The sequence below is a fragment of the Argopecten irradians genome, chromosome 7 (assembly GCF_041381155.1).
Source record: "Argopecten irradians isolate NY chromosome 7, Ai_NY, whole genome shotgun sequence".
Lineage (NCBI taxonomy): Eukaryota > Metazoa > Mollusca > Bivalvia > Pectinida > Pectinidae > Argopecten > Argopecten irradians.
The window spans coordinates 21,798,575-21,822,305 of NC_091140.1; the positions used below are offsets into that span (position 1 = coordinate 21,798,575).

The following is a 23,731-nucleotide window of genomic DNA, read 5'->3' on the forward strand; positions in this document are numbered from 1 at the left end:
CTTAAATAATATTTTTTCAGCATAAAAATGATCATTTTACTCCCTGTAATCATCAGGTAACCACGGCCAAATCTATTCACGCAATTATTATATTTACTTATGTGGTTTGATGGTTTATTTGGTAATATGTATCTCTTTACATTTATCAAAGTTGTATGGGTCATAATTTCCATACTGGCGAATCAGGAAAAGCTTTTAATATGTTATTCATCACCAAAAGTCACCAACATCTTGACAATATCAACACCTACATGTACGATGCAGAAGTTCAATCAAATAAAGTTTGACTGCCACACTTATATTTACGGATGAGGTCATACGGTCATGTGATCTGCAATTTCATTTCACATTTCACATTGTTATTACTGTATAAATTGAGGGTATGTTTCATCCAATCATTCGTAAGGCATAGAAACATGAACCTTTACATAAATAAATGCTGTGTTGTAACTAATGTTTATAAGGCATTAAACCCTTTGTCTGTCCATTTGAATGATTTTACAGTTTTAACTCATCAAACCTTATGGTCTGCAATAGATAACCGAAGCAAAAATAACTTATGAAATGTTCATCTGGTTATGGCACATATAGATTAGAGGTATATATATCCATGCATACTTACTACCAGTCAGCTTTTATCTTCCATTGCTAGTTCAATAGTTTTCTTGGTATCAAAGAACATGTATGTATATATATATAGTGACACATTGATAATCAATATGTGGACAACGCATGCACAACCTCCAAAAGAACTAAGAAGACAGATCTGCAAACAAGTTCGATTATGAGATAAGGTGGTCATATGGCAAAGTGGTGTCTCTTTAAAGTTTTCAAGAAAAAAATTAAACACTTACATTTGTACATATATACATGTACGGTAAACAAACTAGGTTATAGTTCGAGATAGTTCTCGTCAGTAAAACGTCTGATACATAACTTTCATTTTGCAAGCTTATCAAGAGGGACGCAACCATTTTGGGTCAACCTAAAGGATGACGGTAGGTGCTGCTGTGGTTGCGTCACTTGAAGGAGTGACAACGTCACCACGCATGCGTCTAACTTAAACAGAGGTAAATGGTACTTCATGTCATCTCGGATGAGGTTGTGTTGGTGTAGCATGATGTAAATAGCCTCCTATATTCCTCGCTGCTTACATATCAGGTCAACGGTATGACTAGTCTCCATGTCATATTCTCAGAAAGCCGAATGAAATGTTATAACTCCGTACAACATGCCACAAGGACCTGGCACGAATTTTTTTAACCAACAGTATACATATATATATATTATAGTATTAAGGGTATGAACTCGGCGGTTGAGAAAACGGACCTGAATTTTTTAAGACCGTGATTTTTTTTTAATTAACTGTCTCTATACACCATTGACGTACATCTAAAGAGATATAAGTTATCTTTCCACTGAGTGCTAGCTGAACAAAATTGGCCAAGTATTGACCAAGTTATGGCCTGGTGAATCGTGAAATTTACGAAAAATATGCTAGGTAGACATTTCCCTGTCCGCTCGAAATGTCATCTCGGCTCGAACGGGTACCTTAAAAACCAAGCCGAAATCACAAAAACAGGATTGTCAACATTATCCATAACTGTGTTCATCCACAATCTCCTTTGGAGGTGTCATGTCCCGTACTTTGTAGAAACTCCATTTAAACATCATGCTACTCACTTATATTAACCAGTGCGCCATAAAACATCCCACTCATAATCCGTGAAAAGAAAAAATTGCATTGCCAACTGAAAGCAGCTTAATGCTGATATTTACCATAGATAACATTTTTATAATATTTGAATATTTAATGGACGGACAAGACATTTTTCCGCGTTTAAATTATGATTAATTTGCTGGCAGTCCATAAGCAACTTAATGTATTTTATAATTATTCCAAGCTATGGCACCTTAAAGTTAACATCGATAAGACGAAAGTTATGGTTTTTGGTAGAGGGAATCTATCTCGAGATATAAGGTTCACTTTTAATGGTAACAACGTGGAAATTGTGAAAAATTTCAAATATCTTGGTGTTTATTTCACCAAAAATGGCTTCACGCAGTTTAATGTTAAGAAATTATATGAAAAGGGTATAAAAGCGATGTATGGTGCCATTGCTAAATGTAGGAGTCATAATCTATCTATTGATTGTAATTTAGATATTTTTGATAAAGCTATAAAACCTGTTATATTATACGGTTGTGAGGTTTGGGGATTTTGTGATTATAAACTTTTAGAACGTCTCCACCTTAAATTTTGTAAACATATTCTTAAGTTGAAAACATCAACACCCAACTTCATGGTATACGGGGAACTTGGTAGATTCCCATTATCTATCAGTATTAAAGTTCGCACGATTGGCTATTGGGCAAGGATGATAGAATCATCACATAACAAGCTTAATTATAAACTGTTCCAGATTACTAATAATTATAATACACAGTGGTTAAAATGTATTAAAAGTATTTTTGAAGAATGTAATCTTGTTAATGTTTTCGAGAGAAGGGAATTCACTAGTTCACATTGTTTGAAAAAAGTTATTTTCCATGCCCTCAAAAGTAATTTTATATATAGTTGGAAAAATGATGTTTTCAACTCTCCGAAAGGTACCAATTATAGAATTTATAAGCATGATCTGATTTTTGAAAACTATTTGATTGTTCTTCCTCCACGTCTGGCGAAGGCCTATTGTAAATTTAGAACATGTAATGTAAAACTAGCGGTTGAATGTGGCAGATGGATTAATATACCAAGACAACAACGATTTTGTAGCATGTGTAACTTAAACGAAATTGGAGATGAGTTCCATTATTTATTTAACTGTACTGATGATCACTTAGTATCCAATAGAAAGAAATTTATGTCTAGATACTATTATGAAAGACCAAATACTTTTAAATTTGATACTCTATTTAATTATGTAGTTAACAATGAACTTATTTCACTTACAAAATTTATAATTATTATACAAGACAGACTTAATTCAGTTCATTAATATAACCAGTATATTATATATGTATATTCTAGTAGATGTGTAATATGTACTGCACTATTTCATTGTTAATGCTGTTTACATGTATATGTCCTGTTTATATATTCTCTACACTACTGTTTGTATGTTTACGAGAATAAAATCTTTGTCATTGTCATTGTCATTGTCAATTGAACAACTTGCAAATCACCACTAAGGTTATATGCTAGCAGTGCTTTCCAAATTAGTTACAGCTACCCTTAGATTATCTGACTCAGGCTACCTTTTACCTAGATCAGAAACTTAATGTAATTAAGGACTTTTACCTTATATTGATGTGTTTCGTTTGTGAAGTGTCTGGTGTGTGTTTTTGACGAATAATTATAACACGAATCCAGTGAAAGATAATAGACTGTCGATTACATAATGGATAGTTCTTACAAGTCCCGATTAAGTTTTCACATTTACCTTCCACATAACTATCAAATTTACGAAAACTTCCCTCACGAAGCTATATAGCATGTGTGTCGTTTCTAGAATAAAGCAATTCTGTTCTACATATAAGGTGTTAGAAGTGCGTCTGATATCCCCATTGCATGATCGTAAAAGCCGACTAGATTAAGAATTGTGTCTTTTTTATTCTTCATGGCCGCCTATTTTCTTCCCAACGTCTCCATGGACATAGGATCTATTTTGGCAATGAGTTGACCACTGGGCCCGTTACCATACAAATATTTTCTCAGGCAGATTTTTTACTAAAGTTTATGATTTTTACATAGTAAAACATCTGTCTGAGAAAGGTTTATGGTGCCTGGCCACCGGTCTCTTTGAGGAAGGCTCTGGGTTCCGTCCCCTGGCCGAGACACACCATACACTACTGTAGTCTACAAAAGTGGTAGTGTCTGCTCCTGCTTATAGCTCAACATGTAGGGGTTGGGACGACTAATTTACCTGCTGTCGGTGGAGTGTGACCAGTTGATATGTGCTCGTTCATTATCTGTTGGCGGCGTGCTTCATTGTGATAGCATTATTAAAAGACAGTTCCAATATCACAAAAATCCACAACCAAAACACTGTAGTCGTCCAAGCAAGTACGCATTTCACACACGCAACACACCGCATGACTGCAGGTCGTCCTTAATGACTTTGACTGTTGGTAGGGAAAGCTAATCCAACAACCAACAAACCATTTGCTGATTTTAAACACTTTTCATAATCTAACCATGTAAGTAAAAAAGTACTAAAATAATGATCTCACATTCTAATTTTTGCTTTAGACATTTTAGGATGTTTTCGATAGACAGTGACTATCACAGTTATCTTGCTTTGTGGATGGGCATTTGGTATTTGCCGAATATCGGTGGATGTCCTTTCAAGTCGTTGCCTTGCACATTTCAAGCTTCAGTGTCTCACAATATTTATTTTAATACTTGATGAGATTGACGTTTGCCTTCACCTTGCTGATGATAATGAAACAAGCTTCATAAATTTGAAAAATACCTCAACAAATTAACGTGTAATTGTATATATTCTCTGTGTATCACTTTCTGTTTTAGATACATCAATGTTGGAGGAAGTGGCACTTTTATGGTCATGGTTTTCTGCATAACTTGTTGTTTACGATACAAACGTTTAGTGGAAAGGCGCCATTCAGATACCAGGCGTAAGTGTCCATCAACATATCAAATCCAATGTAAAATTCATACTATTCCTACAGCCTAATGTTTGTATAAATCATGTGCATTTGTTTTAAATCTTCACGCCATAAAACCATCAATATACATTAAATATCAATATTTCTTATTGTGAAGGCGCTAACAGATTCCCAAACTGTAATGATCTTCAATGGCTAAATCAGCTATGCTATTAGGCATCTTAAAGGTCTTTACACATGTAAGTAAAATTGACCATTTGGCCACAATAACCGTCAGTGCCTCTGGTTAAGATATGGTTATTTTAACAAATTGGCATATTTTGCCCAACTATCTGCATTCATTCGCTTTCAGTATTTGGTTATGTAATCGACGACTTGGCCTCTGTACCCAGGGCCATGTAGATTTTGTGTGGTCAAGTGATTTGAATTTTGTGTATTGTTGAAATTGTTGTGGCGGCTATTGTTGTCGGCAGTCATTTGGCATTAATTGTTAAGCGGTAACCAATATAACATTAACATACAAATACAATGATAGAATTAACATGCGTAGTATTATGTGTTTTAATCTTATTTTCAATGAAATATTTGGATGATCTACCTCCTTCAATATGTAATTGATTTGGTGACGCATTAGAAATATTTCCATGTACACTGTATATTAAAGAATACTTACTGACTTGATCAGCAATAGTACATTGTAAGCTAAGGTTTGTTATTATATCGGTATCATTAGGTGTGAGTTACTATAAGTACTACACATAATTTATGATCTACTATTCAAATTAAGTGTCCCGTGTGTATATAGATTTAGTTCAAAGTTGTCCTTATTCTATATTTAGCGTGTACCTCTCGGTACAGCTATAAGTATTCCATGATGAATGCAAGTCATATAGATCTCAAAATTGATGTTTGATACGAAGATGATATATATTTTACACTTCATTTACTCATCACACCAGTAAAATTACTTACTTGTAAATAACGGTTGTGGGTATGAGGATACCTCGGATGATTTTTTCGTGGTTATGGGTTGGTCATTTTTGCCGTTACTGCATTCTTCCAATTGCATCCTCTTACAAAGGTCAATAAATCTCTTGCTAACACAGTTGAGTCCACACATAATCCCTTTTCATGGCCAATCAGAATTACGCGACCATGAATGGATCCGGCTGAGCAAGTGTGGAGTCGGACATAATAAAACTATTGAAAGAGAGAGGTGATTTATGAACTCACCCTGTTGTAATGATTTGGCCAATCAATTTGTATCTCGAAATTGAAAAGGACCAACATACCAATGTTGACAAGATTTTTAAAAAGACAATGCAATACGAAAACTCAATGTTGACAAGATTTTTAAAAAGACAATGCAATACGAAAACTCAATGTTGACAAGATTTTTAAAAAGACAATGCAATAAGAAAACTGCATTTATTTAAATGAGCTTCAAAAACGTTCTAGAAGTAATGTTAGGGTTAATTATCATATGATAGCTGAAAAGCAACTTTAAAGGTAATGTATACTAAGAAAACGTTTTAACTCTTCAGTAACCTTTATATTAACAAATGACACTTTGAAATTGACCGATCGCTAGGTGTAATATAGCCATGCCTCGTGCTCGCAACTCACGTGTACCTATTTAATGTCGGAGCAAACGTAGAATACACATTTGAAAATATATGCATTCTATCAATTAAGAATGGCATTGGCTTTAAATATAATTCATTTACACAATTAAAGTTTCCAACAATTTGTTTTAGTTTTTTACCTTTAACTTTTGCGCATTTTCTTTCGATCGTTGAACGGAGCTTGATAATAGTCCCATTGCAACATTTCCCAGAGTCAAAATGGGTAATGACAAGTACAGGTTATTGCATTGCTTTTGAGGAATAAGTGATATATTAGACTCCAGGGAAGCGAAGGTGTGACTAGAAATAACTGAGTCAATGTATACTTCTTAGGCCAAAAAAATGTCTGCTTAGGGTTACATTGGCAAAAAAATAGGGTCGGTCGGTCTGTCGGATTTGTTTTCTTTTTTTTAGTGTTTTTCACTCTAAAATGATGGCCGGAACCGGAGTCTGAGATTGAAATCCCGACTTTTTAAAAACAAAAAATCTTCGTTTGATTTACATTATGCTTCAATACTAGGAGTACTCGAATTTTAATGCATTAGTTTACTGCATACTTCCAACCACTCATAACACAAAAACCATACAATAACCTTTACATTCACAACCAACACATTGGACGTGCGTTAATTCTTTATTTGTTAAAATACCGTGAGGGGTTGTTGTAACAACCGAATATTGTAGATAAAAAACGACATATGTAAAGGATGGTATACCTGGTGTACCGCTGCACTATCAGTGGCTGATCCGATGTAAAGGATGGTATACCTGGTGTACCGCTGCACTATCAGTGGCTGATCCGATGTAAAGGATGGTATACCTGGTGTACCGCTGCACTATCAGTGGCTGATCCGATGTAAAGGATGGTATACCTGGTGTACCGCTGCACTATCAGTGGCTGATCCGATGTAAAGGATGGTATACCTGGTGTACCGCTGCACTATCAGTGGCTGATCCGATGTAAAGGATGGTATACCTGGTGTACCGCTGCACTATCAGTGGCTGATCCGATGTAAAGGATGGTATACCTGGTGTACCGCTGCACTATCAGTGGCTGATCCGATGTAAAGGATGGTATACCTGGTGTACCGCTGCACTATCAGTGGCTGATCATCCGATGTAAAGGATGGTATACCTGGTGTACCGCTGCACTATCAGTGGCTGATCCGATGTAAAGGATGGTATACCTGGTGTACCGCTGCACTATCAGTGGCTGATCCGATGTAAAGGATGGTATACCTGGTGTACCGCTGCACTATCAGTGGCTGATCCGATGTAAAGGATGGTATACCTGGTGTACCGCTGCACTATCAGTGGCTGATCCGATGTAAAGGATGGTATACCTGGTGTACCGCTGCACTATCAGTGGCTGATCCGATGTAAAGGATGGTATACCTGGTGTACCGCTGCACTATCAGTGGCTGATCCGATGTAAGAATAGTGCACATGGTGATCCGATGTAAAGGATGGTATACCTGGTGTACCGCTGCACTATCAGTGGCTGATCCGATGTAAAGGATGGTATACCTGGTGTACCGCTGCACTATCAGTGGCTGATCCGATGTAAAGGATGTATACCTGGTGTATGCACATCAGTGGTGTCCATGTAAAGAGGATACTGGTGTACCGCTACTATCGGTCTGGATGTACCTGGTGTACCGCTGCACTATCAGTGGCTGATCCGATGTAAAGGATGGTATACCTGGTGTACCGCTGCACTATCAGTGGCTGATCCGATGTAAAGGATGGTATACCTGGTGTACCGCTGCACTATCAGTGGCTGATCCGATAAATAAACGGATTGAACCGTATTTCATTAAAGTAAAACACAAACTGTGGTGCATGTAAAATACCGTATAGCAAGTTATTTTCTTTTGTCAAAATTTCGCGATGGTGACTTAAATCAAAGAAAATTACATTTCAAGGATATTATGTCGTGTTCTGGCAAAAAGGGAACTTAAAATGTAGATATTTCAACTATTACTGTATTTGACCCACTAAGCGCACGGGGTGCTTAAAATCGAAGCAAATGAAGGGGTGCTATTAGAACCAAATTTGGACTAGTCTTCCATAAAATAACAGCACATAGTAAGCCATAAATCAATTTGTACTGAAATCAACACAGAAACCGATACAGATTTCATATTTTTCGAGCTGTATTTAATATATTTAAGTAAAGTTAAGGCCTAAAAGGAGGGAGCGCTTACAGGGATGGAAACTCTTATTGGGTGACGCAATATTAATCTCCGACATCACATACAATATAAATACATATCAGATAAAAACAATAACTCCACATTCACCAAATCTTTCATACAGTCTATTTCTAATAAAGGAGGAAATCATACAGATATATTGGCAACATAAAATGAAATTTACTGGCATATGATGATGATATCAACATATGTATATATAGTATTCTTTATATAGCATTTCAAGATAGTAATAATCTAGTGAAAAATTAGGAGTGTATGTAAACATCATATAATATTTACATCATTTCTACATCATTTATATAGATATTTCATATAACTTTATATATACATATTTTCTATGTAAGTTACATCACCGGGTTTGGTTTGATTGGCTTAACATTCAAGTACATCCTGTCCCCTGGCCGAGACACACCAAAGTCTATAAAAGTGGTAGTTTCTGCTCCTGCTTAGCGCTCAGCATACAGGGAGTGGGACGACTGGTTTGCCCGTTGTCAGTATAATGTGACCGGGTGGGGTGTGTTGCTCGGTGTCTTCGGCGGCATGCTTCAGTGATATAGCACTATAAAAAGGGCAAGAGTTCCACTATACAAGAAGACACAACATGAATATACATGTACCGCAGTCTCCTAAAACAGTAAAAACACACACCTCGCACTGTCCTTACATGACCATAGCTGTTAATAGGACGTTAATTAATCAAACAAACAAACAAACAAACATCCGGGGTCATTGAAGGTCAGTTCAGGTTTACAAAGTGTAAGAAACACCGGGGTATCCTGATAACAACAACCGACCAGCAGTCAGTACCTGACAACTGATCTACACGAGACTTAATTCGTGACCTAGAAGAGGATGGCATATGGTAGGATGTTAAAAACGCCCTCTTTAGTCGGCCCCTACATCACCGGGAACAGATCTAGAAGACACGACAACCGATTTATAGGTCCAACATCAAAACCACACACCATAAATTCGTTATTCTAAGGATGTGGAACAGACCAATCAGCATAAATTTAAAAAGTGGTCTTTATAGCCAATCAGTCTTTATATACAGGAGTCTAAAATTGGCCATTTGGACCATAAGAAAGTGGACTTAATAGACAGGTGGTCTTTATACAGAGGTGCTCGCTAAGGTTGGTTTTACGTTCAACGTTGTGATGGCAGTATTTCTTATGTATTTTATCTTATTTCATCAATAAAAATGTGACTGCAGTATTGTGAATGTATATTTTTTTCATCAATTAATTAAATATTTCATCTTCTTTCATCAATAAAGATGACGATGTGACTGCAATATTTTACACGTATTTTATCTTATTTCATCAATAAAGTTTTGACTGCAGTATTTTATATTCATATTACCTAAACTTTTTAATTAAGATATGATTGCAGTATCGTTTGATGGTTTCCGCATAACATCTGCAAGGGTCATCTGTTATAGCAACACAAATCTCGTCTTTTTATGTATTTTTTTTTTGTAAAAATTATCTGCGGTATCCTGGACAGTTTTCACCTTTCGTACAATGAGCAATCCATATTCCAGTAAGGAATATTTCTCAGGACAACGAAGTAAAAGATCACCACACACCACACAATTTTAAGACCAAAGATCATATTATTTTGCTATCCTTAACGAAAATCTTCAATAAAATAAATAAATAAAATAAAAAGTGAAGTATTAGACACTGACATCATCTGAACGCGTGAATGAGTATAGTTAAACATAATATCCACATGATTGAGTATAGTTAAATACAATATCCACATGAATGAGTATAGTTTTAAAACATAATATCCACATGATTGAGTATAGTTAAACATAATATCCACATGATTGAGTATAGTTAAACATATGAGTATTTCGCCTTATCATATTACAGAGTTAGTTCCCTTGCGGGTAGGTATCGATTGTTACGTCATTATTTTGTGAGCGCAATTCACGTTGTTTTCTCCGAAACATATGACGTTACGCTCGTAAACATATGACGTCACAATCAATACCTACCCGCAAGTGCAGATAACTCTGTAATATGCAAATTCGGAATAGTTAAATACAATATCCACATGTAAAATTTCCATATTTGTTTTGTACATTTGGTGTTTTACCACTTCCTAAATTTGATATGTACGTATGCCTTACAGCACCTTTTGTTGTCACAGCAACAGCAACAGAAGCAAATACAGCAAGAAACGAGAAATACCACGGCAATGATCATAATGATGACAATCCATCTGTAAAATAAACAAAACATATGCTGAGTAATTTGAAATTGACCAAAAGATAGATCAATACTTATTGTTACATATATAATAGACCTATTTTAGGGATTTTTTAGTATAATAGGGTTTGACGGAGAAAACCCCTTTATCAACGATGATTATATTTAAACAAGAGGTCAAAGGACTAAAAGCTGTCAACATTTGCAATAGTCAAGTAAGAGATGAATTAAATATGGTGTCGTGGCCATTTTGGATTTGTGAACAATCCTACAAATAAAAATACTTGATCGGGACCATATACAATGGCGTATGCATGATGTACATATTACGTAGCTCACGCATGACGTTTTAGTCTGGTATTAAACAAGAAAAGGAAATGTGTTTTGATGTTTAAGAATTCATAAAGCTGATTTTGTTAAGAAAGGTTCTAGTCTCATTGTTCACCCATGCGTTCAGCCGTGTTGTTGCATCAATACTTTCTGATTTTCACTTTCCTTTTCTGTGAATAGCATTGATGACTCAATCTGATTAAAACCGCCATTATACACTACGTTATGGTGTATAATAGTGATCTGTATTTTATTCAGATTGATTGATGACTAGGTCTAGTATACGATGTTTTCTACCAAGGGTGGCGCAAAATATTATTTTCATAAAATCACAGAAAAGGAGCATTCTTTAGACTCCATAATCTCAAATTAAGTCTTCCTATTTTTTTATACGCACACATTCTGACGGAAATAGTCGACACATAACCAGGTCCTTTCACTGCTCTCGGCCCGGAAGTCAATGTCGTCACAGCAGTAATACCGTTTTGTGTCATTAGAAGACTTGTAGCAACAGTAGTCCTTACACCACATGACCTCGTTGCCCTTGGTTACGGTGGTGTATGATGGATTGGTCTCTGTACTATCATTAATATCTACCTTTCCAGTATGTGCTAGGCAACACTCGCTTCCAGCCGCCCCAGAAACTATGGAAATAAAATGTTTTACTTATATTTGCAGATCATGAGGATAATATGATTGTATTAAACCATTTACGAATATTTTGAAAATATAAAAGTGGTCATTTACAATAATGGCGAGTTAGTATGGAAAACGGACATCGAAAAGAGATTGGAGGGGTGAATTAGAAAATGTTCAGCATCTCTATAATGACTCAACCGATTAGGAATAACGTGCAATACCAGATCGAACAGAAACGTATCATGAAACCACCAGACATATGTCACCACTTCCGACATATGACTATCCGTTTGTCATTTGGTACTGTATTCCGTAGTATACAGAGTGGTGATTTCGTGACTTAGCCGTACAGCCAAATATTTACTTTGAATCTTTAATTAATCATAGGAACTAGCCTACCATAAACAGTATGTGGTAGGAAATGTTTAGGATCTCTATGGACTCAACCAAATGTGTGACTTCAGCACTGTGAACATAAAAGGTCCACTACCTAATCTAATAACGACGGCAATTCCTCAGAATTATCAATCTCGTTTGACATTCCATTTTTAAAAAGTCGTTTCGGAAAGGTACAAAGCCTTTTTAAAAGAGAACAACAATTTTTCTGTTGATTGTTATAAATATTATTGCCATAAATGGTGAAAACTATTATCATTACTAGTCTAGTAATTAATTATTATTAATTAGAATGCTTTAATGAATCTTGATATATTTCATCCTTTCACCCTTTTAAGGTATTTATTTCTATCTAGTATTTGCCTATTTTCTTGTATGTAAATCATCATTATTGTAGTACGATACTCTATGTTAATATACATGTATTTTTAAAGCTGATAACGAGAAGAAATTTCGCTAATACTGCATCACACATATTTATAATAATATACTTAAGATGTTTCAAGCTAATACTGCATCACACATATTTATAATAATATACTTAAGATGTTTCAAGAAGTTAAAGGTCACCACGTGCACCATTCTCTTAGGCCTACCTAACAGGCCAATGCCAACAGAAACACAAAGTATCCAGGCAGCCATCTTCTCATCCTCGGTAACCCAGGCGATATATACACTAACGTAATATCCGGGCCGACGATGCCATCTTCTGTAACCGTGGGATGGATCGCAGGTTTATTTATAGAACGGAACGAATTCTATGTCGTCATTTCCGGAATTGAACAAGGTGCGTGGGTACGTTTGAATGTGTCTTATCTCAGGAGAATGTCATTATTTAGTCCAATAATGTACACTGCATCACAAAACTGTCACGTAAGTATTCTTTTAACACTATTTGATAGCGATATTAATATGTTAATCCTCAACATTAGGAAAGAAGTTGAGTGAGCACCCCGCGCTTGTATAACCCGCAACCCAAAACGTTCCTTTATGTCCGGAACCGTTGCGCATCATTGGTATTTTATAGACCTATCCACATCAATCCGCCATCTTGAAATTTTAGAGTTATCCTCCCCTTGATCGGAGTAAAGACACTTCCGGTTTTCGTTACGTACACTGTAATATAGTAACAGCTTACTACCTTTGGAACGAATTTTCCCGATTTGTTACACGTTTCTTTGCTGTGTTGCTGCTAATATTATTTGAATTACATATTTCCATATATGTAGGTGTTTTTTTATCGTAAATATTGGATAGTTTCCCAACATTTTCGTTCATTTTTTTTGAGTGGGCGTGGCCGATATTAAAGTTTCAGTGGAGGGTTCATTCAACTTTGTAAGTCCGATCTTATGTCTTCCATCTTCCCCGAGAATGTATTAAAGCATGGTGAAAATAGCATGTGGTAATGTATCCACTTATTACGATAATGTATGCGTTTATTCCGACATTTTCTCACTAAAACCATCATATATATGTACCAGAAACATGCAATGTATACAGGTTTTTGTATACATCTTACATGTATATATATGTGTATGTTTGTGTGTACATATCGAAGTTTTTAAAAGAACTCGGTACATTCACTGGCATATCATGCCTAAATTCCAAACTAGAAAATCAAGATGTTCGTCTGCAGAGTGAGACTGTTTTTGACCTTCAATTGTACCTTTGAAAGTAATTTACAAGTACATTGTACATGATCCAAATTGGTGATGAAAACCACTACATGTAGTTCACGCACCGTGTTTACCTCTCATATGTGGTGTCTATTAAAATATAGGAGTCTTGTCATTTGAAATAGAAATACAATGTATGTATGATTTTTTTCCTCATATAAACAGCACCCTTCCATCCAAAAGTCTAAAATACAATAATGACATTTGTGCATACAAAGATTTTTTTTTGCATATGTTGTAATATTTTCCATGTGTTCTTTCTGCACCCAAGGCTCTGGAAATAAAACTGTTACATGCAGCTTACCATCACCAAATGTATTGCTTATGTTTATCCTACTTGTAATAGTTTAAATAAATTATTTTTGTGAAGCCAAATCTTACATGGATTGACTTGTACCTTGAAAGGTTTGCTTTATGAAAGACTTTGTAAATGATGATAGTCAATTCATTCTAATAAGATTTTTTAATGCCAATCATGATATGTAGGCCTACCTTTATGTAGATAGATATATTTCAATATTTCTTTTCAAAATGAAAAGCACACTCTTTACACATACTTCATAGCAATATGTTGGTGATTTATTAGATACGTATATCCTGAAAGTGGACATGGTTTCAAGTAAAAAAAAATAGACAAATATGAAATGATCTAATCCTAAAAGCAGATGACAACAATAGGTACAGGTATTTGTTGCTGTCTAAATGAAGAGGAAGCTGAATGAATGTACATGTACAGTATGTACTTGTTTTTTTGTGTGTGTATATTTATGTGAATTGTACTCCACCGCCTTCATGAAGAAGTTAAACCTGTTACCTCTTCCATTTTTGTGTTAATATTTTTTTAAGTGAAACATAGATTGTCAACAATCAAACAAATTATTTATAGATTGATGATTACTATATAGTACAAATAATGCAAGTACATACATCAAACCATGTAGTGATACAAATGCACTTTGATAATGTATGATACTACAGTAACTTATGTAAAAATGCATAAAGTCTTTTAAGAATGCAGTAACTATTCTAGAAATATACATCTATACATTAATCTCATTTTAGCCAGTATGGTACCTTCAAACTTAAGAAACATAGAATCAGGGATCCTATATATATACATGTACATGTATATCAAAACTGGGAAGAAAACCTGGCCTATCTACATGTATTTTACATATTTAATATACATTATGTATATATACATGTAAATCAATACAATAATTGTAAATCTCTTGTAAAGTTACAGAAGCTAGTATACTGCCCAAAACAAAAGAAAACAATATCTTCAAATCTTGGTATTTCCAATATGACAGATATCTTGTAGTCTTCACTAGCCTCATTGAATTTTCCCTTTATGGGAAATGGCCATGACAATAACCCATAGGGAAACTGTGAAACAATTTTACACTATGTAGCTTATATATATTAAGTCACATCATAGATAATGGTAATTGTAGGTAGGTTTGAAGACAAATTTATTTATTTTTGTAATTGGAAAATGGATGGTGGGACATAGAGAATTCTGAAAATTGATTCTTTTATGCCCTCTTGAAAATATTCAAGTTCATATGATCTTTTCCCTACCAATGCATCCAGAATGGGTTATTATTGAGGTTAGTTTCAAGCAAGGATTTATAAGTGTCTGTGTCCTTGGTTTAAAGATTTTATAGCTCTCAAATCACTGTGACCTGGCTTTAGGCAAGTACAATAGCCAAATATGCATTTTAATCGTCACTACAAGTACATTGTTGCAAGACATAAACATACACTTATACATGTACACAATTACCACATTAATTTAGACTCTAGAGGAAGATAGATTGCATGTTTCCAGATGTGGTTTATTAGATGACAGCTTCAGGCTACAGGTACGGTACATACTAGACTTTTAAGTGGGGAAAGTTTACAGGTTATGATTTTTAATTTCCGCAAATTTTATTATGCATGAAAACACACATACTGTAAATGGATTAGGTAACAGGCTAAGTCTATATAAATCTTCTCCATAGTGGTGTAATACATATATATTGATTATATTAATTTAGTTTTATTTAACTACTCCATACACACACACACACACATATTCATTCTCTTTTCATTCCGGTAGGCTAATGGTTTATATTCAATCGTCGAATTTAATTAGGATTGTGAATATGGACTTTATGTGTACATGTATAAAAATATTTATACATGAATTATTTTTTTATAACATTAGATAACAAAAGGACATAAATTGGAATTTGTACAAATGGTTAGATATACATGTAGTTCAACAGAGACAATAGAGATGTCATCTTAAACATTTACCAGGTAGTTGCAGAAATACATTTATACCGTGTGACTTTGGACAAGATAAATCATATCGGTTCCTATCTTCATGTGAATCTATGTCACCAAAGTGGGCAACTCCATCTTAAAAAAAAGAAGATCACTGCATTGTTTCTATTGACAAAGATATTATTTCAATATTCTAGAATTATAATTCAAGAATATAGCAGAAATATGCAGTCCAGCAGGATTTTCATTATTCATTTTAGCTTTAAATATACCTAGCAATGGTGCTAAAGTTATATCAGGATGGAGTGTGTTCCAAATTGGCATGACATCAGGAAAGAAGCTATTGCCAAAATTGATCTAAACGAAGAAGAACCTACACTTTATGTTACCTCAGATTATGTAGTTATGTACAGGTTATGATAGTAGAAATGTGTACATTCATACAAGTACATATATAGATAACAAGATGTTGTTAACATAGTATTACTTTATTCAGTCAAAATACATTAACTGACATAAGTTTGACATTCTGTCAATAATAATTAGCATCAGCATAGTTTTAATGTAAATAAATGTATTTCTATGAAGTTTGTGTTGGTATGCGACACGTCAATCTACTACACGTACATGTACCTGGTCGAAGCAGATACATATACATAAGTGTACATGTGTATTATGAAGACGCAGTATTTACATATAAAAATATATTGATCTATTTCACTGAAAACGGCAACTTTTAAGTGCTAGAATTAAACTAAAAACGTTTACAAAAAATAGGATATGTAGACGTTATATTTGTACCTGTCAAATTACAGTCAACAGTAATACAGGGTGTATATGTAAAGTATCTACAAAATGTAGGCCTACGCGTAAATTGTATTACGGCGATATCATCATACCGCCATTATCACGTCACCGGCGACTTAGATTCGGTAGTTTTTGCACTAAATTTAACTTGACAGTTAACAATATTCTTTCATGATGTTTAAGCAACAGTTCAATATCCAAACGTAACTCACATATACCTCTAACTTTTCGTAATTAACTAGTTTTACGTGAAAGATCGGCTGACGTTTACTACCATACAATGCTCTGTCCATGTAAACCGGAAGTTGCTTTACTCCGGGCGCCACTATCGCTTTACAAAGGACGATAACTCAAAAAAAGTTATGTGGATACGTCTATAGATGTTCTAAAATAAGGTCGTTAGCCTTATGATAATTTCAGGTAGAATAAAAAACACTGAACTGCATATAAATTTAGAAATATAACTTCATATTTATGTCTTCATTTATGGAATTAAATGCAAGGCTCAAGTACAATATTATTTTCCACATAAACAATTCTATCCCTAATTGACATATCACCAGAAACATATGTTTCTGATATCACATATCCAGGGCCATCTGCAGATCGGTATATTATATTATTGTGACAAGAGTTTCATTGGTCTACTCTAGATCTGGTATTGAATGTGTTCAGAATTGATATGATGACAATTCCATGAACAATATAAAGAAATACATACTTAATAAATCAAAATTAATTTTCAAAAAATAATGTAATATTCATTACAAATAGAGTAGTAATTTCAAAAATATCAATGTATGTTAATCGGAATAATGTTCATGACAATTTACAATTGTAATTTACAATTTATTTCAGATATGACTGCATGCAGTTTGATAGATTCATAAATACATGTATGGTTATATTTTAGGGCATTGACCACAGAGCCACTTGGACCCCACATGTTTGGCCTTTTCAAATGCCCGGTAAACAGGCAATGGCAAACACATTTGATGAAAACTTTTAAGACATTCATTGTCTTCACAAGTAGCCCAAAAGATTGACCTTTCTTCCAAGCTTACCTCACTTTGATCGCACGTGCATACTTTGCATATCAAGTCAGATTCTGAGGTAGGCAACTCGCACTGGTGGGATGATTCAGGAGACTGACAACTTTGTGATACGTCCAACTCACAGAATGATGATGAAGACGGTTCATTTGACTCGTCAAGAGAAGATAGACACAGAGGTTGAAGTAGACTGAGTGGAATTAGCGCAAATAGGACAAAACCAATCACTGTTTATTAACAGACTTAAGTCAACCTCAGCATGCACGGAGGTTGGCAAGTAATCTCTGTGAAACCAATGACAGCAATTAGCATTGTCACACCCAACCCACAGAATCCCATTGTCCTCATCATCTGTCATCCCAGTCGCCTTGCACAAATTTGGCCGTCGGACCCACCTGGATTAAAAGTTGTAAAAAGTAAATGATCAGTTTATTAGAAATTAACTAAATATTCACTCATGAAAAGTTTTACTAAATGTTTTCGCCAGATTATATCCAATGACTTGGGAATCATTAACACAACTTACAAGATTTATGCAAATTTTGATCTTCCATTTTGAAATAATTTATAAGTACCTTGAGTGATCCAGATTTCGTTTTTTCATTGTCAGTAGACAGTAGTAGTGATGTTGTTTTTTCTTTGGTTCTGAAAAAAAAGTCAAAAACACTTGTAAATGAACATTCATACAGTTTCCATGTTTAATACTATTTAAAAAATTTGGTTAACAGTTTATTCAATTAAAATGACTATAAGAAAATTTCTTCAACTACCTTTTTAGAATTCCTTTTCCTTTTTGATTGTGTTTCTGGCCCCTCAGAAGTGTTACCATTGTTTTCCTGAAAGCAATTACAAATGTATATGTATTCATGTGACTTTAATGAGGAATGCCAATTCCTGGTAATAGATATAGTACACTGTGTATATTTGTTAGTATTTTCATTAACACATTTTTAATTTTTAAATCCTGGATGTCAACCTTTTTATCATATTTAATTTCTAATATTTTCAATGTATGGCCATTTTAAATTGGATATTATATATTATTGTTACATGTATATATACCTCCAACATCGATAAAGCAGAAGCAAATATGTCTAGTCCATGTGAGGTCTTTTGTTGGCTCTGAAAGATAAAGTTAATTGTAAATTTGAGCACATTGAATAGCAAAAAGAAATTGCTCTCAAGAAAGTTATGAGTTGAGCCCCCCCCCCCCCCCTCCCCCTCCCACCCCCGCACTTATTACCGTCATTTATTACTATTTCAACTGCATCTATCTTGGTTCATATTGATATGAAAGTGTAATTTTAGTTTGATTTTTTACCTTTTTCAAATTTCTTCTCCGTTTTGGATGTTTTATTATTGGCAACTCTAGATCTTGATCCGTTTCTGTTGTCCATTGATCAGCCTGACTTGATGTTTCCTGTAAACATTTCCCATTCTTATACAATGCCACAATTTATCCTTTTTATAGCATGATAAAAAAGAATGAAAGACCATATTACATAAAACTTTGTACATGTACAGTGTACATGTATATATTTTATGAATAATTTTGGGACATCTCTATATTTTTTTCTCTTATTAGTGAATGTAATTATTTTCACTATCTATTAAAGTTATATGTGCCGTATTTTTCATAGTCACGAACCAAGAAGAGCTTTTAATATGCTATTCAACTCCAAAAGTTACCAACATTTTGAGAATTACAATACTTTCGATGTATAGGTTTTAATTTTACAAGTACAAAAAGGACTGAAAATGATTTTTGGCAGTACTGCCAAAAATCATTATATTAACATCTTCAGTGTAATGAAATGAGTACATACGGTCAGACCATGAAGCCATCTTGTTGTCCACAATTTCATTACACATTTTCACAGTATTATTAGTAATTGTTAAGTGATTTCTGAAGGTATATTTCCATCTAAACATATATATGGCATAAAAAACAAGAATTTCACAGTGCATAACCAATGTGTTCTAACTAACGTTTATAAGGCATTATATACGATTGTCTGTCCATTTGAATGATTTTCACAGCTTTATTCATTAAAACTTATGGTTTTAAATAGATTATTGAAGAAAAAATAACATGTCCAAATTTTCGACCAGTTACGGCACATATAACTTTAATGTATCACAATTAATTCAAGGAAGTTTGAAATTGTTCAATAATGCTGATAGCAGTTTTCTTTTTCTGATATATAGGACTTTTTATTCTTTATATCACATATAAAAATCTATTATATATGTACTTTTGATGATCTCTTCTTATTGCATTCCTTTGCCTTGAGTTGATTGACTATTTCATCACCAGAATAAGGTAAAGTCAAGGTCATTGTTAATAAGTTGGATGATTTGTTAAGTAAGCTAGGCCAAAACAAATTATATGCATGTTTCAGGTTACATGACTGAAAAAAATAGGGTAGGTCGGTCGGGAATTTATTGTATTTTTTTTGGCCTAAGCATCACATTTATTTCTTGTTTCAATAAACATTTAAGAAAAAGTTATAGGTTAAGTAGGTGTTGGAGGAAGAATCATTTTATTCTTTCATGTGAAGCTGCAAATGGAATATTTTAATTCTTCAAAATAAGAGATGTCAAATGGATAATAGTTTTAAATCTGGTATTGTTGTTCACCTGTTATAACTCTTGATGTTGTAACTATTCTAGTGCTTTTCTGTTTTTTAGCAGTTCCAATAATTGGAAGGAATATGTCTGCAAGCTCAGCTGGAATCAGACCCTGAGTGACCAATGGGTGACCTCTTACAAACTGGCCACATGTTTCACACAATGGGTCTGGTCTACAGATAGAAGTGGATTGGTTATCTCCCCCTGGACCAGGTTGTGAAAATTCTGGGTCACATGGAGTAAGCTTCCCCTTGTCTTTTGCATTCTCATCAACAGGACAAACCCCACACTTTGGGAATCCAGTTTTTATGTTGTATGGACTAAATACTTTGTCCACAGCTGTCCTAAGAACCTGAGCAAATCTAGAATATAAAGGTATAATTCCTTTATTTATATTTTGATAGGAATAAAATCTCCAAGTCATTTACATTTCCTTTTTTAAGTTTTTAATTTTTTTTTATTTAAAATTTATTTCAAAGATAAAATTATAGCTCAAAAAGTTACACCATTCATTTAGGAGACACATACAAGAGCAGATACATTTGTATTGGATAGACCACATGATTTATGTTGATGATATGAATATGATACTATAGATTAATTACCTATTTTTTCCTATAATCAGGTTTGGATTGGCATAACCCAGACTAACAGCCAAGCCAGTGACAGCTTTTTTTAATGGTCGGAGGAGAGCGACATCTAATTGCTGTAAAATGTGGGTGGTATGTGGAGGTAGGCAATACAGCTCTACCTGATTATCCCTGGCTGTCTCCACAAGATCAAGGGACAAGTGGCTCTCATGGTTGTCCATGATTAGCAACAAGGGGCGCTCTTTAGTGGCATGGACAAGAAACACCTGCTTGAACCATTTATGGAAAAGTTCACCATCCATGTAGCCATTTGGAGAGGTTCCAAAAAGCCAGTCACCAGGAATTCCTGAAGAATTAATTTACAACTTATTTGAAAATATGTAATCATTGGTAATTTTGCTAGTTTTCTTTTACTTCTTTAATTAGCATTTTTCTAATAATTGAAGATAATATTTTGTTTCTGTTCATAATGATATAACACATTTATGTAAATGTAGAGTGAGTGTTAAATGAGTTTATGTATTTCATTATGCATTATTCTTTTAGTCGATTTATTATATGATAACATTGGTTTTTTAGATAACTTCGTGAAATCACATACCATCTCTATATGCTCCACTTGGAAAGCTTTTCTCATATATGACAAAAGTTGGAAGAACTTTGCCACCTCCAGACACACAAACATTGGCCGTAGTATGAGAAGATGTCACAACTTGTCGTGAATGTGAATGGGTATTTGTAACACACACCCTGTCTTCAGCAGCCAACCCCTTCCCAAACCCAGTTTCATCGACATTGTATATCTGGCTGGGTTTATTGCCAAGATCTGTTTTGATTAACACATAAGTAAGTACCACATTTGTGTGTAGGAAAAACATAATTACAAACAGAAATGATGACTTAAAATAGTAAAGTGCTAAAAAAATACACATGTACCTGAAATTGTTTAAAAAGGGAGATAATCCATTCCAATCATTCATTATTTGACATATTTTCTGTGATGTTGTAAATGTAAAACACTTGCTTTAACACATTGCTTACCAATAAACATGCATTCAATATTTCATATTGGTACTACTACAAGCAAAACTTAAAGGAGAATCCACTAAATTGAATACTTTTTTATCAATTAACTATTTATACATATTGTTGATCACACTGTTTTGATCTTGAATTTTTGTTTGAACCTACCAAGTCTCTCTATTGTTTCCTTTAGAAGATTGAAATGGTTCATCATGACTGTAGAATTTGACATTCTGAGCCTTCCCCGATCCAGAGTCTGGGCCTTCCTCATTTTAAGTTCTGGATGGCATGCCAAAAAGCTTCTAAACCACTTGTAGGATGGACCATTCTGTCCCACATTGCTGCTTCTTCCTTTTTTTTCGTGATTATACCTCTCACAAACAGTTTAATTATCTTAAAAGTGAGGGGAAGTGAACGTTCTTGGCAATATTGCATATAAGAAATGAGATGCACCTCTTCCAGCTGTGAAAGAACTCTAATAGGCTGGCCTTTAAGTTGATCACGGCAATGACGTTTTAATGTCATATGGCTAATATGGTGTTTCTTTGCTGATTGCCTAATGGGCTTGCCAGTTTTGACCTCTTTTATTGCATCTGTCAGGCGACTTTTGTCGTAATTCTTTTTTTTTATTTGACTAAATAAAATAAATGAGAGAAAGTTTTCAGGTTGTTTTATCATTTCCATTATAATTAAGAATTTAATCAGATTCAAAAATTTTCCTTATACACAGACATTAGCTTTACAGGAAAATTCGAATTGAACATCATTAAGAGCTTGGTATTGGCCATGGATTGACTTGACTTGTTGGAATTACAGAACATTTTCTTTCTATTTGATTTATACAGCACAGAATTAAGTTCTAATTTAAAGCGTACATTGGAATGTGATGTAGGCTACAGAAATGTTTGTCTCTTTTTAATGTATTAAATGTATTGTTCATGAATAACTCTATATAATAATAGTTCAAAAAAATTGAAAAATCCGGATTTTTTCAAACATTATTATAGAGCACCTGCCTGACCGACATGCGCACATGATCAAAGTAAAGTAAGATGACCTTATACCTTATAAAGGGTGAAAATAAATTTTCTTTTGTTGTATAAAAAATTAGTTAAAAAATCATATTTTACAAATTTTTTTATATATTTTTTTTCCAGAGAATTTTACATATTCAGAGATACATGGTTATTTCACTCACACCATACACACCCACTCATGATCACATCATATTCAGTATGATATCATTATATTGCCATCTTCATATATCATCATCATTCTAAAAAAATTACCATCACATTCACATCATTCAGCCTCATCAATGATCATCATTCGTACACGCATCATCATTAATTAATCATACCCATATACTATTATTTACCAGAAAAATTATTCTATTATAATCTATCAGGTAGTTCTCATCAAAGATAATCATAAACCGATAGACCCACTCACATCATCATTCAACATGACATAGATACAATATCATCATAATAAATCATCATCATCGACAATGATCATCATATACACTTACATCATCACTAATATGATATCAATACGATTGTCATCCTCATCAATTGCCATCATACCGACACACAGATCATCATCCATAATGATATCACTG

General features: G+C 34.1%; 1 protein-coding gene, 2 long non-coding RNA genes and 1 pseudogene across 3 annotated transcripts; 1 reads left to right on the top strand and 3 right to left on the bottom strand.

The window, feature by feature from the left end:
• Positions 1 to 10,090: 10,090 nt before the first annotated feature.
• On the bottom strand, positions 10,091 to 12,921 carry LOC138327848 (uncharacterized). Its single transcript, XR_011209114.1, has 3 exons — positions 12,651 to 12,921; positions 11,417 to 11,663; positions 10,091 to 10,702 (listed from the first exon to the last, which is right to left on the bottom strand). It is a non-coding gene; the product is annotated as an uncharacterized lncRNA (long non-coding RNA).
• Positions 12,922 to 17,716: 4,795 nt separating this feature from the next.
• LOC138327846 (uncharacterized) lies at positions 17,717 to 19,293 on the bottom strand (annotated as a pseudogene).
• A 509-nt stretch (positions 19,294 to 19,802) lies between these two features.
• Positions 19,803 to 22,444, top strand: LOC138327847 (uncharacterized). Its single transcript, XR_011209113.1, has 5 exons — positions 19,803 to 20,189; positions 20,558 to 20,872; positions 21,123 to 21,467; positions 21,667 to 21,933; positions 22,307 to 22,444. It is a non-coding gene; the product is annotated as an uncharacterized lncRNA (long non-coding RNA).
• Positions 20,484 to 22,407, bottom strand: LOC138327845 (uncharacterized). The gene is made up of 4 exons (XM_069274265.1): positions 22,279 to 22,407; positions 21,689 to 21,913; positions 21,103 to 21,433; positions 20,484 to 20,859 (listed from the first exon to the last, which is right to left on the bottom strand). Exons 1-4 carry the CDS (start codon positions 22,379 to 22,381, stop codon positions 20,484 to 20,486), a joined length of 1,035 nt encoding a protein of 344 aa, XP_069130366.1. The 5' UTR covers positions 22,382 to 22,407.
• Positions 22,445 to 23,731: the final 1,287 nt, after the last annotated feature.

What these genes read in the sequence shown, in the direction of transcription:
- LOC138327845 (XM_069274265.1), bottom strand. Translation starts at nt 22,381, where the DNA reads ATGAGGAAGGCCCAGACTCTGGATCGGGGAAGGCTCAGAATGTCAAAT. An exon ending in GGAAACAATAGAGAGACTTG is followed by an intron (nt 21,914 to 22,278) that starts GTAGGTTCAAAC and finishes TAATCAAAACAG; the next exon opens with ATCTTGGCAATAAACCCAGC. An exon ending in AAGTGGAGCATATAGAGATG is followed by an intron (nt 21,434 to 21,688) that starts GTATGTGATTTC and finishes TTAATTCTTCAG; the next exon opens with GAATTCCTGGTGACTGGCTT.